The following is an 18688-nucleotide window of genomic DNA, read 5'->3' as shown; positions in this document are numbered from 1 at the left end:
TTTAAGTCTAAAGCCTCCTTTGGCCCAAGTAATCGCCGCTCGCCTAATGGAATGTGCATACCCACCCCCCTTCCCTGGCTAAAGCGCCGGAGCGAGCCCCTCTACCCAGTAGCCCCGAACCCCGACTCTTCAAGTGCGCCGGAAGGGATTTCCACCTGGGCGCCCGAGGGCCTTTACGTCCTGGGTCGGTCCCCGAGCTGGGCGGAGCTGGTCCAGCCCGGAGCTCGCCCCGCCTCGCCCCGCCTGGCCGTAAGCTGACCGTGTGGCTGTCGGGCGGGGGCCTGGCAGGGAGAAAAGGGGAGGAGAAAGGAGGGGAGGAAAGTGGAGCCTGGCGGGCCGGAGGGAGGAAGGGAAGGGGCGGAGGCGAAGTGCAGAGTGTGCCGGCGCGCGGGGGAGCCTCAGCGCGGGGCGCGTCCGGGAGCCCAAGTCGCGGACGCCGCGCGGAGCCAGTCCCTCCCCTGCCTAGAGCAGCCCACAAGGGCTGTCCCGAACCGCAATACCCGGGCGTCCCGGCCTGCCATCTAGGACAGCGGCGACCGGGAGACTCGGTTGCGAGCGCTGCGGGAGGGATGGTGGCGACCGGGCGCGGGCCAGCGCAGCCGCCCCTTCCTCTCGCTCGGCTGCGGGCGCCTTGAGTCCGAACTGCGAGCGGGGCATGAGGCTGCGGCCCCCGGCCTTAGGCCCCCGCGCCCCGGCCCCCGCCACGCGACCCTGCGGAGTTTGTCACCCGCGCCGCCGCTGAGGCCGGGCGCCCCACCATGCCGCGGGCCCCGGCGCCCCTGTACGCCTGCCTCCTCGGGCTTTGCGCGCTCGTGCCGCCGCTCCCAGGTAAGCCGCGCCTCCAACTGAGTGGAAAGAAACTTTGTAGCGCACACAGAGCCAGCCGGCGTTTCCGAGGGGCCGCTGCGGGGGCGTTGCCCCAGTGGAGGGTGCCCTCGGGGCACTCTCAGGTGGGCCAGCCGCCGCGGGACAGTCCCGCGGGCGCTTCTGAAATGCGTGCGTCATCCGGTGCCTGCAGCCCTGCCGGCCGTCTCGATCTCCTGTCCCTTCCCTGGCCGAGGAGGAGCCTTCCCTTCCTGTGTAAACAGCCTGGCCCGTCTGCTGACCGAGCGAGCCCGCGAGCGCCCGCGCCCAGGGCGCGGGAGGGCCGCCGCCAGCTCTGCTTTGGGACCAGGGCGCTCCACTCGTGGGCACAAAGCGGCCCTTGTGGCCGATCGGGGGCGGGCGGGGAGGCGCAGAGCAATGCAGCCGGTGCCCTGGTCCCGGGGAGGTGAAGGGCAGCGGGAGGCGCGAGACGTAGGGTCTTCCCTAGAGCCAAAGCGTGGCGCCCTGCTGACTCTGGAGGACTGGTCTCCTGGAACAGCGGGTGCACAGAACCCAATAGCGAATCCCAAAGTTTCACTGCGCCTAGGCCAACTGCCTTCCTATAAAGATGTAATGCCCCTGAGCTCCCTAAGTCACTGCAAACCCGAGGGGAGACTGGCAACCCGAGGGGAGACTGGCATCCCGAGCCACTGCCCCACCGGAACTTCCCGATCTGATTCCTTCTGCTTGATTTTATCCCGCAACTCACAAACACTTCGAGGATCACACGGCCCTAACTATGGAGGATTCTGGATCAGGGACTGTTGAAGTAGCCTTTTCCGGACACTGCCCTGGGCTGGCTGGAGGCTGTGTGACGACTCTTAAGCTACTTTTAAGTTTTCGGAGTTGGGAGTGGCATTTAGGAGGCTCCTAGTGGAAGGATGCTCTGTTTGGCGCTGTGGGCTGCCAGACAGATGAGCTAGCCTATCTCCTCCTCCTCCTACTCCAAATCAACAAACAAACCCAGAGCAGGCTGCACACTTTCTCCCTTCTCAGAGCACGTAATTGCGTGTCGGTGTGCTCCATTCACTTTCAAGCCCCAGAAACTTGGTCTGCTCTTGTGAGCCAAGTGGTTGCCTGGCTGCCCGAGGTTAGGACTGTTTTCCCCTACGGTGTCTCATTTACATGAAGGCAGTGGAGGTTTCAGTGTGAGAGTGGAGGAGGGGTCTGAACAAACAAAAACTTTGTCCAGTCCCTAATTCAAACTTCATACTGTAGCAAGGTTTCTTTTGTGGGAAAATACTCAATCCATAGCTTGGAGTAGATCACTGGAGTACAAAACCTATCTGACAACCAGGACCTATCCCTGGTGTTTTCATGGGACCCTAGAGAAATGGAGAGAGGAGGAAGATGTGGCACACACGAGCTTTGTCAACTGTCCTTTGCTTCATGATGACTTTTCTTTAATTTGAAATTGTGACCCCCTTTTTAAATTTTTTTTTGTAGTTGTAAGTGGACATAATGCCTTTATTTTTATTTATTGACTTTTATGAGGTGCTGAGGATCGAACCCAGTGCCTCACCCATGCTAGGGGAGCGTTCTACCACTGAGCCACAACCCCAGCCCTAAATTGTGCCCCTTTATCTATTGGTAGAAATTTTTCTTTAATACATTTTAGTGATGGTAGTTTTTAATTTTTTGGCAAACAAAATAACCAGCAACCCTTATTAATTTCCTCCTTTTCTGCTTTTTTTTCCTTTTGTTTTTCAATCTTGGTGTTCTGTAAAATTAAAAAGTTCAGGAACTGCTAAAGGAGATCCAAGTTCCGGTCCAGGCTGACATTCTGTGATTCTTATAAAACTCAAATATTTCCAGTTGCAAAGAATTTTTTTAAAAGCATTATTTTCCACTTGCATTGTGATTCCCCATTTTAAAGTTCATGTGCATCCTCACAAGGATCTTCATTTTGCAGAGGGTCCCAAGAGGGCAAAGCCACTTGCTACTTTGCACCTGCCTTCGTTTGAGAGCAGTGGACCAGGGACCATGGCTTTTGGTCTAGTGCCCTTGATCCTACATGACCTCATCATAAGGAAAAAGCATCGAGCTTGATGGTTTATTTCCAATGCCTTCAGGGTTCCTTTTTTTCCATTGCCCATCTCTATAACCACAGGCCTTCTGCCATTTCCTGTTAGAGTTGTCAGCTCCCAGGGATCAGCAGAACAGCACAGAGCAAGCAGAACACTGGCCACCTCTCTCTTAGTGCCCTGGGACCCCAAAAGGTTAGATGGACTGGTTCACCCATGTGATTTCTCCATTTCCCAATGTTACCGAGCCAACTTCAAGCTTTCTATTTTGGTCTTCCTTCCTTTTTTCTTTTCTTTTAAGCACTGCAGGTACTTTCTCCTCTGTCTTGCTACCAGGAGTTTGATTTGAACAAAAAAGTCACCCAGAGAAAGGAGGAGGTGACCTGCAGGGCCCTGCCTGCCTGGGTGTCCCTAGACCAGTGAACAAATCCAGCAGGAAACTGACCTTAGGCTCATTTTTTTGTTAGTTTGTTTGTGGTACTGGAGACTGAACATAGGAGTGCTCTACCACTGGTTTCCATCCCAGCCCTTTTTATTTTATTTTATTTTTTAAATTTTGAGACAGGACCTTACTAAATTGCCAGAGCTGGTCTTGAACTTGTGATCCTCCTGCCTTAGCCTGGGGAGTAGCTGGGATTATAGATCCATGCCACTAAGCAGGGTTAAAGGGCTCATTTTAAACAAGTATTCCTTCAGACTGACAACAATGGCCCCCTCCCCACCAGGAGTATCTTTGCTTATCCATGGCCACAAGAGTCTCCAGATGGAACCCTAAGAAGTGGTCCTCTCACAAAACCAGGGAAAGATCTCATTGGCTTTTCCATGCCACCCTTGCTCTCTAAGAGGAAGGACTGTGCTCTTGGTCCTGCCGTATGACTGTAGTCACGTTTGCTATCATAGTTTATATTTTTAAGCCATCAAATGTTTCTTTTACTGAATGCCCTGAAAATTAAAATGCTCTGAATTGTAAGAGAGCACCTCATTTTATTTAGCAGACTCACACTGGCAGTGCCCCTCCCTTCTGCCCTCACCCATTCCAGGCCTAGTGCTGGTCTGTGATGGGCTATTGGAATTTGGCTGGATTTGCTGCTCTCTTCAGGTAACCAGGCCCAGGCTTGGCAATGGCAGGACAGTCAATGAAATATGCAAACAGTGGGCTTGGTTTGTAGACTGCTGTTTACCCTATGGGTTTGCATTTTAACTTCCTCATCCTTGAGTCATGGGGGGTGCTTTTTATAAAGGGGATTGAGGCAGAAGAGGGCAGGGCCTAATTAGCTCTAATTAGTATTCCTCTCTTGCTTGTTCTCCATGCTTATTTAGCTACTGAGGCAACAGAGAATTAAAATATCTAAGTAGTTTGGCAAAAGGCCCTTTGTACCCGCCTGCCCTGCTAACAACTTTTTCTTTTTCAGCCTGATTATGGAAATATTCTGAGAAGTTTTAAGATATCAGTAATGTGGGACAATTTCACTGTGCTTAAATAATAGGGTCCCTTTCACAGGGCGTGTGGAGCTGGGTTTCTGGGATGGGGCCTTTCCACAGGTATTTTCATTTGGCCAGGCTGGAGGCTTTGGAAAGCTGATGGCCATGCTTTGTTTTCCTTCCTTCCAGTTGGAATGGGATTAGTGGGCTTTCAGACCCCTTTATTTATAAGCATCCATTTGTTGGTGAGGCTTCTTGCTTGCAGGGCCATGGGGTGAAGAGTCCGTGCCAGGACAGGTTGACTCATCCCCTGTGGCTGGTGCTTTGGGGGTGCCTAGATATGCTGCCCTCTCCTTGCAGGATCCCCTCCTGACCTCAGCTGAATTGTTTAGAGGTGGTCTCTTGTAGAGTTGGGATGGACTCATGCACTTGACCCTAGGTACTCTCAGCTCTCAGAATGATCCTGTTGAAACTTTAGTCAGATCGTGTTGCTGTGCTTAAAACTTTCTGGTGGCTTTGGGAAGTCCTCACATGGGAATGCTTACCCTTCTGCCGTGACCCTTCACTACTCTCCCCTCAGGCACTTCACTCCAGCAGCCTGTGCCGCCTCTGATCTTCTAGCAGCCAGCCAGGTCCCCAGGGCAGGCCCTTCTACTTCCTCCATCCCCAAAACCTCTTCTCAAGTGTTTCCTGCTCAATCACTTGGTATCCCCAGCCATTACCAACCAAAGCTGCCACTTCCTACGTCAGCCTCATGCTTCCTATCTCCTTTCCTTCCTCTGTCTTCCTCTTAGCACTTCTGCTGTCTAATGTGCCTGTTTATCTGCCTGCCTATGAGCAAGCTGAGGGAGGGCTATGTGACTTGCCCAAGGTCATCAGTGCTGAGCACTCTATCAATTCCCCACACACTCCACATCTGTGGTTTCAATGGCTTTATAAAAAAAATCCTAAAAATTTAGAATGGTTTCAGATTTATAGGAAACCTGAGAATATCACAGAGTTGCCATTAGCGTCCTCCATCAGCGTGATGTGTTTGTTGCAGTTATGAACTACATTGATAATACTCTCATTAACCTAAGTCCACTTTTATTCAGATTTCCTTAGTTTTTACTTTTTTTTTTCTGTTGTAGGATCCTATTTAGTATACCATGTGGGGTTGTCATGTCTCCTTGGGTTTCTCCTGACTATGACAGTTTCTCAGTCTTTCCTTGTTTTCAGTGGCCTTGACAGGTTTTTATTTTATGCTCTCTCTTTTCCTTCTTTTTTCTATCTATTTTTGGTGCTGGGGATTGAAGCCAGGGCCTCATGCATGGTAGGCAAGTCCTCTACCACTAAGCTACATTCCCAGCTAACCTTGACAATTTTGACAAGTATTGGTCAGTTATTTTGAGGACTGTGTCCTATTAGGGTTCAGCTGATGTTATTTTTTTTTCTCATGATTAGATGGAGTTATTGGTTTCTAGAGGAAGACCATAGAGGTAATCAATGGCCTCTTTTTCAATTAATTTTTGAATACATAACATACATACTTCTTAAAAGTATAACTAGGATACAGTGAGAAGCCTCTCTTCCTCCTTGTTGTCCATTAGCTCAGGATAGTCCCCTGATGATTGCGTTCCCTGCACAGGCGTTCTCTGTTAGGTTCCTTTTGTAAGTATTTCTATGCACACGTTACAAATATCTCTTATCTGTTTTCATTCAAAAGTAACAGTAAACATACTGTTCTACATCTTGCTTTTTATTTTTAATTTGGCAATATATTGGAGTAAGCTTTGTCTTACATGCCATGCCCATTCTCATTTATATATAGAATCCATACAATAGAATACTTACTATACTGTATTGAATATCATACAGTACACGAATTGCTGTTTTAAAGATAGAAATCATATTTGTAAAGCCAATATTTCTGGTTGGCTGGCAGGAGTCTGATATTCAGAAAGGCAGTCTCAGATGGGAACTGATTGAGGTGGAAACTTCCTAGGGCATACTTGTAGCATGGTAATATCTTTGGACATTGGTTATTTAGTTGTTAGATTCTACACTGGAAATCTTTTGTCTATTGTGTGACAGATGTATGTGGCATAGCTCAGGCATGGGGACAAGCACTTCAGTGGTTTGCCACCTTCAAGGCAAAGGGTTGACATTCCAGGTTGACATCCACTTCAGTACTCACTTTTTATCCCATTAAGTGTTTTGGATCAGGCAACTCCGATGTATGCTTGAGTGTAGTTTTCTGACCTTGGACATGTGGGGTGGGACAGAAGTGGGAGAGGCTGAGTGGAGGGAGGCCAGGCGGGAGGCTACTGCAGGAAATTAGACCAGAGGGCTGGCTTGAGCTGTTGGCACTGGAGAGGGCAGGCAGGAAGGGTTGGATTAGGAGAAACATTCCGTACATCTTGAAGGAATGATCAGCCGGACATGGTGGCTGCCTGGATATGATTGATGAAAGAAAGGGGCAAGTCAATGAGTTTCGGAAGTAGAGCATATTTTTAGATTATAGTTTACAGTAAACCCCAGACTTCAGATCCTCAAAGCCAGAGGGCCACAGGGAATTGAAACTGAGCTGGGAATAGCCACGGTGCAAAACAGCAACCAAGGAAAGATGTGGCTGCCATCTGGGCTACTAGCGCCTATCTCCATGACCTAGACACAACACTCTGACATTTGTGAACTCCAGCTGCTCAGCTTTTTATTCATTGCTTCCTTTTCAAACCGCTTATTGGCACCGAGTGACTCATCTAGCCAAATCCAAAGTCTCTGAAATATTTATAGGTGGAGAGAGGAGAGATGCCAAAGGGAGTAACTTTGGCCCTAGGACACACATCAGCACAGCCTGTGGTCCTGGAGCTCCTGTCTGGTACCTGGTAACTGGCACATGGTGAGCTCTGGGAAGCAGAGCCTGGGGCTGTGTATTTGTGAATCTCCAGCCTCCTCCAGTCCAGTGCTCAGCATTTAGGATGTACTTGGTGCGGGTGTCTTGAATTTGAATCAGTCCCAATAGCAATAGGGCGATTGTTTTGAGGGCTGTAAAACTTCTTTATTATTGTATGTGAATATAGAATAATAATATAAATAATTAATAATGCACTATCACTTAAGTTTTTTAGTTTTTCAATATGTTTCATACCAGTGTCTGTCACATCCATTGAGCCCTTTCCGTATGTGTCCCAGGTCTTTGAGGCTGGTAGACCAGAAGATTAGAGACCTGTCTGGTCTGGATTGATTAGACCTGAAGAGCTCTTACCACTCTAAGCCCTGGATCCCCAGCCCAAGTTCCCAGAGGAGGCTCTGGTAGTTAGGGAGGATTGTTTGTGAATTTATGTGGTTTTAAGCAAAGTCCTAAACTAGGCCTCTGCCCTCATATTCCTTTCTGACCAAAGGGCTGTTAGCGATATCCTCCAGGAGCCCTGGAACTCAGTGACCAAGGCAGCCCTGGGTGGAGGATGGTGTAGGGATTACCTGGCAGGCATCCCATTTGGGCACTTTCCATTTGTGACCTCTTCAGACCCAGGGCTCCTTGTTTCAAGGCATTACTCAGCTTTTTTCATGTTTTCATCTGTAAAATGAGGCCACTTAACTAGCTCATCTAAAACTGTTCTAGCTTCAAGGTTCTGCAATCCATTATTGATTCATTTATTTATTTTGGTACTGGGGATTGAACCCAGGGGCACTTTACCACTGAGCTACATCCCCAGTCCTTTTAACTTTTGAGACAGGGCCTCACTAAGTTGCTGAGGCTGACCTTGAACTTGCCATCCTCCCGCCTCAGCCTCCCTAGTCATTGGGATTATAGGTGTGTACCACTGCACTCAGCTGTAATTCTATTATTTTATTGCAGTGATTTCATAGTTAAAATATGTCAAAAGGGCCTGAGTTTGTATCTGATGAGGTTGAAGAAAGGAGAAGGAAAGTAACATTTTTACTAGATGTGAGTTTTTCTTCCCTCTGACAGGAAAGGGGATTTGACCCAAAAATGGAACCAGCATTTTGAAACTCTTTTCCAGCTCAGACTCTCGTTTTTTTTTTTTTTTTTAACATTTTTTAGTAGTGGACGGACATAATACATTTATTTTATTCATTTTTATGTGGTGCCAGGGATCGAACCCAGTGCCTCACACATGCTAGGCAAGTTCTCCACCACTGAGCCACAACCCCGGCCCTCAGGCTCTCATTTTTGAAGGCTTATGTGCCTGTTTGGAAATCATGGAGTGGTTTTATTTTAAAACAAGAAAGGAGGAGTGGGTGAGGGCAGGCAGCAGGCCCAGCTTCCTAGTGGACTGTGCTCTGAGACCTTCTTGGCCTGTCTGGACTTGGGAGGACTCTTCCTGCTAAAGAAGGTCATGCAGGGCCATAGGTCCCAGTGGCACCCAGGAACTCTGGCTGCAGGCCTGGTAGTGAGAAGGTGTCTGAGAGATGCCTGCTCTGGAGCCCCTGGTTCTCTGGGTGTGAGGCAGACGAGGGGCCCCGGGTTTAGGGTCAGGTCCCTGGCTGGCGGAAACCGCTGTTCACACCCTCTTTGGTTCACAAATCCTCCCTCTTTCCTTTCCAGCATCGCAGGCTCTGTCTATTCCTCCTCCTGTCTCAGCTGCTGTTCTTCTCCCAACTAGTGTTCCTTCCAATGCCCCTTAGGATGACACCAGTGCAGTTTCCCAGCGCATCTCACCGGCCCCTATCCTGCCCAGTGGGTTCCTTTGCCGTTTATGATTCCTTTGGGTCTTACTTCTGGTGACAAAGGAGAAGCAGAAAGTTGAAATTAGCAAACTGGGGAAAGGTTAGAGTTTCCAGAGGCCTTTTCTACCCCTCTGTTTTGATACTTCTTCTCTTTTACTGTTTAACATTTTGTTTTAAAATTATATATTCTTAATTTTTTTCTCATTTTATATATATTTATTTTATATTTTTTCATATAAATCTTTATTTTTCTCATTTTATGGAGGTATACTTGACAAATATATAGTAATAGATAATATATATTTACAATACGCAGTGTGTTTTATTAATTGTTTGTTATACTTATTGTTTCAATCAGGGATTGAACCAAAGGGTGCTTAACCACTGAGCTGCATCCTCAGCCCTTTTTATTTTTTGTTTTGAGACAGGGTCTTGCTAAGTTGCTGAGGGTCTCACTAAGTTGCTGAGGCTGACCTCAAACTGACCATCCTCCTGCCTCAGCCTCCTGAGTCATTGGGATTACAATGTGATATTTTGATATAGGTATACCTTATAAAGTTGTTGCCACAATTAAACTAATGAAAATGTTTATCACCTCAGTTATTTTTGTGTGTGTGTGTGTGTGTGTGTGTGTGGTAAGAATGTTGAAACTATACTGTCTTAGCAATTTTTAAGTATTTAATATATTACCCGATGTCACCATGCTGTACAACTAACTGACCTCCAGAACTTATTCACACCATTTAAGATTTTGTACCTTTTGACCAACATCTCCCCATTCCCCACCCCCACTAGTCCCTGGTAACTAAAAACTGCCTTTCTACTCTACTCTGTGCTTCTATGATTTCCATGGTTCTAGATTTCACTGTTTTAGGTATCAGTGAGATCACACAGTGTTTGTCGTTCTGTGACTGGCTTATTTCACTTAGTATAATGTCCTCCAGATTCATCCATTTAAGGATTTCCTTCATTTTAAAAAGCTTAATAACATTCTATTATATGTATAGACCACATTTTCTTTATCCATTCATTCGCCTATGGACACTTAGGTTGATTCTGTATCTTGGCTGTAGTGACTAGTGCTATGGTGAACATGGAGTATAGGTATATATATATTTGTTTTTTTAAAGAGAGAGAGAGAATTTTGTTTTTAAAGAGAGAGAGAGAATCTTTTTAATATTTATTTTTTAGTTTTCGGTGGACACAACATCTTTGTTTGTATGTGGTGCTGAGGATCGAACCCGGGCCGCACTCATGCCAGGCGAGCGCGCTACCGCTTGAGCCACATCCCCAGCCCAAGATCGGATCTCACTAAGTTGCTTAGGGTCTTGCTAAGTTACTAAAGCTCTCTTTGAACTCTTGCTTTCTGTTTTCTCATTAACAATGTACAAGGACAACCCTTTCTCTGGATCCTCTATGATGCCTTTTATCTTTTGATTTTGATAATAGTCATTCTAACAGGTATGAAGTGATAGCTTATTATGGTTTTAATTTGAATTTCCCTGATGATTAGTAATGTGGAACATTTTATGCACCTTTTGGCCATTTGTATGCTTTTTGAGAAATATCTGTTGAGATCCTTTGCCCATTTTTTAATTAGGCTATTTGTTTTTTTACCATTGACTTGTTGGAGTTCCCTGCGTATTTGGGATATTAATTCATTCTCAGATTTATGGTTTGCAAATATTCTCCCCCATACCGTTTGTTGTCTCTTCATTCAGTTGAGCATTTCCTTCACTGTGCACGAGCTTTTCAGATTGATATAATCTTACCCTCACAGTTGAGCTTGGCTCTGGAGACCCCTTCCCAGTTAGAGGGGTGGAAGGAAGAAGACCTGCCTAGGTTTGAATTAAGTAACCTTTACCAGTGATAAAACAGTTCCTCTACAATCTTATTTTCTGTCAATTTGTCAATATTTGGTCTTGTGGTCTGTTTTGAAATAGCATCCCCCCCCCAAAAAAAAAAAAAAATCACTGCTGAAACCAATGTTGTGAAACTTTCCTCCTGTGTTTTCTTCTGGCAGCTTTATAGTTTTAGCTCTTCTTAACTCTTTAATCGATCTCGAGTTGATTTTTGCACATGGGGTGAGACAAGGTCTAATTTCATTTTTATGCATGTGACTATCCAGTTGTTCCGACACCATTTATTGAGGAGACCAGCCTTTCTTCTCTGTGTTTTCTTGGCACTGTTATTGAAGATCAGCTTGCCATAAGTGCATGGATTTTTTTCTGGGCTCTCTATTCTATTCCATTGGTCTATGTCTGTTTTATGCCAGTACCATGATGCTTTGATTACTACAGTTTTGGGGATTGAGCCAGGGATGTGTAACCACTGAGCCACATCCCCAGCCCTTTTTATTCTTATTTTTAAAAAATTTGAGACCGGGTCTCACTAAGTTGCTTAGGGCCTTGCTTTAGCTCTCTTTGAACTCTCGATCCTCCTGCCTCAGCCTCCAAGTTGTTGGGATTACAGGCGTGTGCCATTGTTCCTGGCAGCTTTTTATTATTATTATCATTATTTTTTTCTTTTTTGAGATGGAGTCTCATCCTGTTTCAGAGTGGCCCTGAGTTCATGATCCTCCTGCCTCAGCTTCCCAAGTAGCTGATAATGGCTTTATAGTAAGTGTATTTTGAAATCAAATAATGTGACTCATCCAGCTTTATTCTTTTTGTTTGATTGCTTTGCTTTGGCTATTTGAGGTCTTTTGTGGTTTAATGTGAATTTTAGATTTTTTTTTTACTATTTGTGTGAAAAATACTATTGGAATTTTGGTAGGGATTGCGTTGAATTGTTCATGATTGTTCAATTGCATTGAACAATCTGTAGATGGTTTTTGGTGGCATGGACATTTTAACAATATTAATTTTTATAAACTGTGAGCACAGGATATCTTTCTATTTCAGAGGGTCTTCTTCAATTTCTTTCATCAGTTTTTGTAGCTTTCAGTGTATAGAGCTTTCACCTCAATACTTAAATTTATTTCTAAGTATTTTGTTTGTTGTGGTTTTTGATGCTATCGTAAATGGAATTGCTTTCTTGATTTCTTTTCCAGGTCATTGTTAGTGCTTAGAAATAATACTGATTATCTTACAAAACATTTTCATGGTGTCTAGTGGAACTAGGTAACCATCTTCTACTTTCCTATATTTTCTTCTCTACTTTCTCTAATTTTTAACTTTTCCCCCCTTACCATCTGAACCCTCTTCCTAGGGTGGTGGCCCTGGGTTTCTTTCCTTTCCATCCATCCAGTGTGCTTCTCTCCTTTTCTTTTTGCAGAAGCAATGACCAGGAGAGACCAAATAGTGCCAAGAAGACCAAATAGAACTAGTCTCATTCAGGGAATATGAATGAATGACCAGCAAGCTTTGCTCTTGGTCAAAAGTAATGTGTAGAAATAATGGTTCAGAAAGGAAGAAAAAGACAGAGATGGTGAATCTCACCCAGGAGAGTTGTGTTGCTGGTGGTGGGTGATTGGAGGGGTGTCAGCAGTAGAAAGGGCCGTGGACTTACTCTTGTCCTCACAGTTGAGGCTGGTTCTGGAGACCCCTTCCCAGTTAGTGGGGTAAGAGGAAAAAGACTTGCCTAGGTTTGAATTAAGTAACCTTTACCATGGTAAAACAGTTTCCTTATAATCTTATTTCCTGATTAAAAAAAAATGTTATCAGGATGAGTTTTAAATTTTATCAAAAGCTTTTTCATTACCACCAGTCAATGATATGTTTTGACCTTGTCAAAGAGAAAATGACTCAAAGTCATTGACTTTCAGTCAATGAATTTCCTTTGTCTTAACTTGCATTTCTTTTTAAGAGGCTTGCCAGCTTCTTTTAGTGTACCATAGTTTTTTGTTTGTTTGTTTGTTTTTTGCTTTTTGGTACTAGAGATTAGAACCCAGGGGCACTTAACCACTGAGCCACATCCCCGACAATGTTTACATTTTGAGACAGGGTCTTGCTAAATTGCTTAGGGCCTCACTAAATTGCCGAGACTGGTTTTAAACTCCCAATCCTCCTGCCTCAGCCTCCAGAACAGCTGGGATTAGAGGCATGCACCCCTGTGCCCTGACAATATACTGTAGAGTTTGACTAGATAGTATCTAATTTAGGATTTTCTTTTTTATGCCTGAATGAAGCCAATCCATTCTTTTTTCTTACTTATACTATTTTTGCCTTTATTGGACAGACTAAGTGTAAGGGGGTCCTCTTCTCCCTCAATGAGGGAGGGTTTGCTGAGTTATGGAGAAAAGAGATGGGATCCAAGGGGGCCCAGCAGAAGAGAAGGGGGTTGCTAACACAAATGTGCATGCTGGGTAGATGCTTCAAAAACTCCATGTTTGGCCTCAGTAAATAAGCCTTAACTTGCAATCTGCAGTGGGGCACCCTTCAGCCTCAGACCTGCTGTTAAAGAAGGAAGCAACCCTCCCCACTGCCCACACACACCCCAAGCCATTCAAAGGTCTCATCACTCAGATTCAAAGTCAGGAACTAATTGGTGCATCTTTATCTTGCTTTGAAGGGCTCAACATTTGCACCAGTGGAAGTGCCACCTCGTGTGAAGAATGTCTGCTAATCCACCCAAAATGTGCCTGGTGCTCCAAAGAGGTATGTGGGGGGCTGGTGGGGGACAGAGGGGAGGGGGGAAGGAGTGTTATGGGGGAGGGGACAGGAAGGGGACAACACCACAGCACAGCACACAGATCCAGTGTACATAAAAAGCATGTACAGGGCTGGGGATGTAGCTCAGTTGGTAGGGTGCTTGCCTCGCTTGCATAGGCCCTGGGTTCCATCCCCAGCACCACACACACACACACACACACACACACACACACACACTCTCACGAGCATGTGCAGATCCTACGAGCTGCCTCTTCTGCTTCCATCCAGAATGATAACAAATCTGAGTTAAAGTCTTAAATTGGGCCTCTTGATGGTGTTGAATATTAATCTTGTTTTGGGGAAACAAGGCTTTTCTTCCCTTTTGTGTGGGAAGCAAATGGGTCTTCCTTATGGCTTTCTGACCTTTGACTAAGAACTGCCAAACCCGTCATGTGTGGACCCCTGCTAGATGCCACTCATCATATCTATAGTGTCTTTAACCCCCACAACAGCTCCGTCATGTGGATGAAAACACACCCATTTTATTGACAGTCTGAGTAAATTGATTTGTCAAAGGCCACACAGGTGTATCAAAGCTGGGGTTTGAATTTTCCTACTTGTACTTCTGGGCCCAGGCCCTTTCCTCTAGAAGGTTCTGCGTCTTACCCTCTAGACTCTCTACAACCTTTTCTACTGGGGAGCAAGAATACTAGACAAGTTACTTTGAGAGAGGAATCTCCTCCATGTATAAACCCTGAATCATATTTGCTCGTATAGTGTCTTTGTAACAAACTTTCTTTAAACCCTTTTTGGTTCCCTCTGACCTACAGGACGGATCCAAGTCCCAAGGCCTCTGCCTTTCTGCCTGCTGTCATCCCTTGCCCACCTTCACTCCTGCTTTTTCACCAGAGGGAGCTACTTGAAGACCCTCAGAGCCCCGCTGATGCACCCCTCATGACTTCCCATCTGCTCCTTCTCCCTTCACAGTCTACCAGCTTTCCACCTTCTCTTCACCAACTCTTTCCAGTTCAAACCCATCTACTCAGAAAACTCTCATGACTTCCCTTTATACACACCTGTCCATCCATCTGTGCATCTGTCTATTGCATCCATCCATCCATTCCTTTTACATGAGAATGAAACCCCCAGCTTTACTGGAATGTTACAGCAAGAGTTTTATCTCAAAAGAGAAGAAGCAACATCATTGCTTTGTCTTCAGCACTCAGCATAGTGCCCAGCACACAGAAGTTGCTCAATAAATATTAGTTGAAGGATTTCACTGGATGGCTGTTTATTTTTTACAGGCTGTGACACTCTGTCTCCCCATATTCTGTATTCCTTATACTTATAACTCCTTACTGGGTTAATTTGTTTTTATACGTGTTCTCAACTAAATCATCCTCTTTTTGCAAAATTAGATGGTTTTATTCACCTTGGCATACCCAGTATTCAGCCAAGAATCTGGAAGAAATTCATATTTGATTTAAAAAAAAAACTGTTAAACATGGAGTTAGAAAGCAAAATTTAAATCTCAGCTTTGCCATGATTTTCTCTCTCTTTAAAATTTGTTTAAAATTGTAGATGAACACACAATATCTTTATCAATGTATTTTTTATATGGTTCTGAGGCTCGAACCCAATGCCTCACACGTGAAGGCAAGCGCTCTACCACTGAGTACTGCCCCAGCCCCTGATTTCCTCTTAATACTTTGATGTATAAAATGAAGATGATGTTTCCTAGCCTCCAGCATTACACGGAGTATGTGGTGAGGTCAGTGCATGGGAGGGCTTTTGGGTGGGACTGCTCAGTTCCCTGCGTCTCCTGAATAAGTTATCCAGCAAACTGCTGCTGTCACCCATGCTTATTTCCTGGTGAGATGTGAGCACCCAGAGTCCATTGTTTACTTAAGTTTCTTCCTTTCTTGTGCTAGTACTTCCACAAGTCTGACCTCCTGATGTTGACAGTGAATGAGGTTCTCCTGAGGAGCATACTGTTGGCCCAGCCCACACAGGGGTTCCCTATCTAGCCCACCAGCTCCTCCTCTGCTTACGTGGGGTCTCATTCTTGGCTGAAGACCTTCCTGTGACCTGCCCTGGAATGCAGCTTCCCATCTTCACTGGGGTGAACTTTCGCCAGGGCATGAGTGTGTTTCAGGGAGCTGGATCTATTCAGAGCGTTTGGGATGGTTTCTATCATCCTGTTCCTTAGCGAGAAGGAATAAGTACAGCCAGTGCCTTCTTAACCACATCCTGGGACATTGTCTGAGGAATAAGGTCTCTGCCAAGTGCACAGGATGCGAGAGGACATTGAGGGCTGGTACCTAGTGGACAGCCAGGGAGGGCCAGGTCTCTTGGCCAGTGCATTCTTGTGATGTCACCTCCCTCCTCTCTTCATGAATCCATAGCACATTCCCTGTGGGTTTCTGCCCACTGCAGATCCCATAATAGCCTCCTAATTTTTACTTGAGATTCACCCAGGGGACTCCTTGCCTCTACACTTCACACCCATCATACCCTAATTCCACCTCCTCTGAACCATACTCTCCCACAGGTGCTGTATTGGAGTCAGCCTGTGTCCTTCCTTACCGCCCCCTACACAGCACTTCCTGCTGGTTCTCTCTGCTGCATTCCCCTGAGTGGTCCTGCTCACCCTGGCCCTCTTGCCTTTGTTTCCTAACTGTGGTTTGCTGGGGCTTCACACTTACCTTCCACCTTCATGACCGGGGTCTCTAGGCCCTGAGACCAGGTGGACTGCTGTCTGTCTTCACCTGTCCACACTGGCCCTGCCCCTCATCCTATCCCAGTCTTATTCTTGCCCATCTTGGCCCCACATTTTTTTTGGCCAGCTTGAACACTTAACGCTGCTGTTTGTTCTGCTCAGCATAGAACACACGACAAACTCCAGAAGTTTATTACCTCCTTGATCCACTGCTTTTTTTTTTTTTAGATAAACTTGTATTTTATTTCATTATTTTTTTTAACTTGTCAATGGACCTTATTTATATATGGTACTGAGACTTGAACCCAGTGTCTCACACATGCTAGGCAAGTGCTCTACCACTGATCCCCAGCCTCAGCCTGATCTGTTGCTTTTTTAGTGAAAAATTTGCTTCTCCCCCAAGATGGCAGGTTCCACAACCCAGCCACTATACCAAGGAGCATGTATGGAGGAGAGTGTGTGGGTGCTTCCTGGCGAGGCCCAGGGCAGCCCACCTTCTTCCCACTCACCTTTTCATCACGACTCAGCCCCCTCACTACACCTCACCACAGTGCCCGCAGGAGACCTGCAGGAGAACAAGTTCAGGAGACGAGCAGCCTGGGCCACAGGCGGCAGGCCAGGGTAGCCCTCCCAAGGTCAGGCTGAGGGGTGAGTGTTCCCAGGGAGGACCGGAGGCAGGGCTGGGGAGGGAGGCAGGGGGCAAAAGCAGGAAAGCTCGCACTCAGGGCTGGGGTATGTGCGGAAGTTGTGAGGATGAAAGTGAGACTCTGAACTGATGTGGCCCTGGGTGGCACCAGGCTGCTGTGAAACCCAGAAGGTACGGCCACCGCCTGTGGGAAGAGCGGTGAGGCCTGGGGCGTTTGGGTGGGTGGAAGCAGGTCAGGCGTGGAGGAGACTGGTGAGGCCTGGGCTGGGCTGGGGTCCTTGCCCTTGAAGGCAGAGATGGAGAAGAAAGAATGAAGGACTCCATGGAATTGGAGGCACAAGTGAGGAGGGAGAGAGATGAGAGGCGGGTCAGCAAGCTGGGTCTTCTGGGGCAGTGATGTTGGCAGGAAATGGACAAGAGACACTTTGAGTGGATTTACGTTTGAGCTAAGGAAGAAATGGAGTCAGCGTTCATTCCAGCTCACAATTAAAAAAAAAAAAAAGAAAAGATTCTTTAAGAGAACATCTTTTTGTGCTCAGACCAAATGAATGGATAATCTTGGCCCATTATAGGTGCCTTATAAGTATTTGTTCAATGAATTAAATGAGCCGATTGAAAGCTGGCAAAGGGATCTCTGTCCCCCAGGCAGGCAGCATGCATAGCAGTGTGTTGCTGGCACACAACACAAATTTCGGTTTCTCATCAGTTACTCTTCCCTCAAATCCATGAGGGCTCTGCCAAGCAGGGCTGCAGCCTTGGCTGGTCAGACGGCCCATCCAGGGAGGATGGCCACCGCAGCAGGTTCCCTGCCTGTGCCCACTTCTCCACCTAGGCCCTCTGCCTGTCTGTCGGTTTGTTTCTTCCCTCCTCATCCCAGGGATTGGGCCCAGCAGTCTCCTTTCCCTGCCTAGGTTTGTTTTCTTCCACGACCTGCAGTTTCTCATCTCTTCACTTGTTTCAGGATCACATGGAAATTTGTTCTCTCCCAAAGACCCACATCTTGCTAGAGTTTTTTTAGCTTTGGCAGCAGTGGGCAGGGTGGTATTCAAATAGCACAGTCACTGGCCTGGCACAGATAGGAGAACTTGAATGTACTGGCCTTGGTGCCGGATGCCTTAATGCTCCTGAGCTCTGGCCTTGACTGCAGGGAAAGAGATTTCCATGAACAGAATGTCCAGGGAGTCAGGAGTTACCATGTTACAACAAATAGGGATGGCATTATGTTCTCCACATTCCAGGCCATGGAGGAGTAGAGCCCGGAATGGCAACTTACAAGCAAGTTCAAATACCAGTGTGGGTGACCGGTTAGAAGCCCAGCATGAGGCTAGGTTTGTTTTCTTCCAGGGCCTGCAGTTTCTCATCTCTTCACTTGTCTCCTTTTCCATGTTGAGAGAAGTTTCCCTTCCCCTTTCCTAGGAGTATCTGTTTCTGTATCTGCCCCTCTGTATCTGTTTCTCTGTATCAAGGGGATGTTTATTCTTCCAGTGTGATAGGTGGCAGGAAGATCTCTGCAGTTGGGGCAGCAAATAAATATTAAATTTAGAGGCAGGAATCCGAGGGCCTGGTCAGTTTCCTGCTGCAGAATTTCACGTGGCCTTGGCTGAGTTGGAAGCAGGTGCTGCAAAGCACCAAACTCGGGCCCAGGAAGCCAGGGCCAGACGAACCCAAACTTCTCTGGTGAATCTAGGTATGTGAACCTCTGGTTCCTCACAAGTAAAAGTGGTACCAGGTGATGCATTTAAGAGCC

The 18688-nt window shown here is 46.4% G+C and overlaps 1 protein-coding gene across 2 annotated transcripts in view; it reads left to right on the top strand.

The window, feature by feature from the left end:
- The first annotated feature begins 279 nt into the window (after nucleotides 1-279).
- Nucleotides 280-18688, top strand: part of ITGB5 (integrin subunit beta 5) — a 114622-nt gene continuing 96213 nt past the window's right edge. The window contains exons 1-2 of one of the 2 annotated variants that reach the window (XM_081301261.1): nucleotides 280-828; nucleotides 13497-13582. In XM_081301261.1, the coding sequence (XP_081157387.1) occupies nucleotides 759-828; nucleotides 13497-13582 (156 nt within the window). In that variant the 5' untranslated portion in view covers nucleotides 280-758. The remainder of the gene's footprint in view (nucleotides 829-13496; nucleotides 13583-18688) is intronic. The other variant, XM_081301260.1, reaches the window with a different exon arrangement.

Source organism: Spermophilus citellus, assembly GCF_964194105.1.
Source record: "Spermophilus citellus genome assembly, chromosome: 7".
Lineage (NCBI taxonomy): Eukaryota > Metazoa > Chordata > Mammalia > Rodentia > Sciuridae > Spermophilus > Spermophilus citellus.
This window is presented reverse-complemented; position numbering and strand designations above follow the sequence as displayed.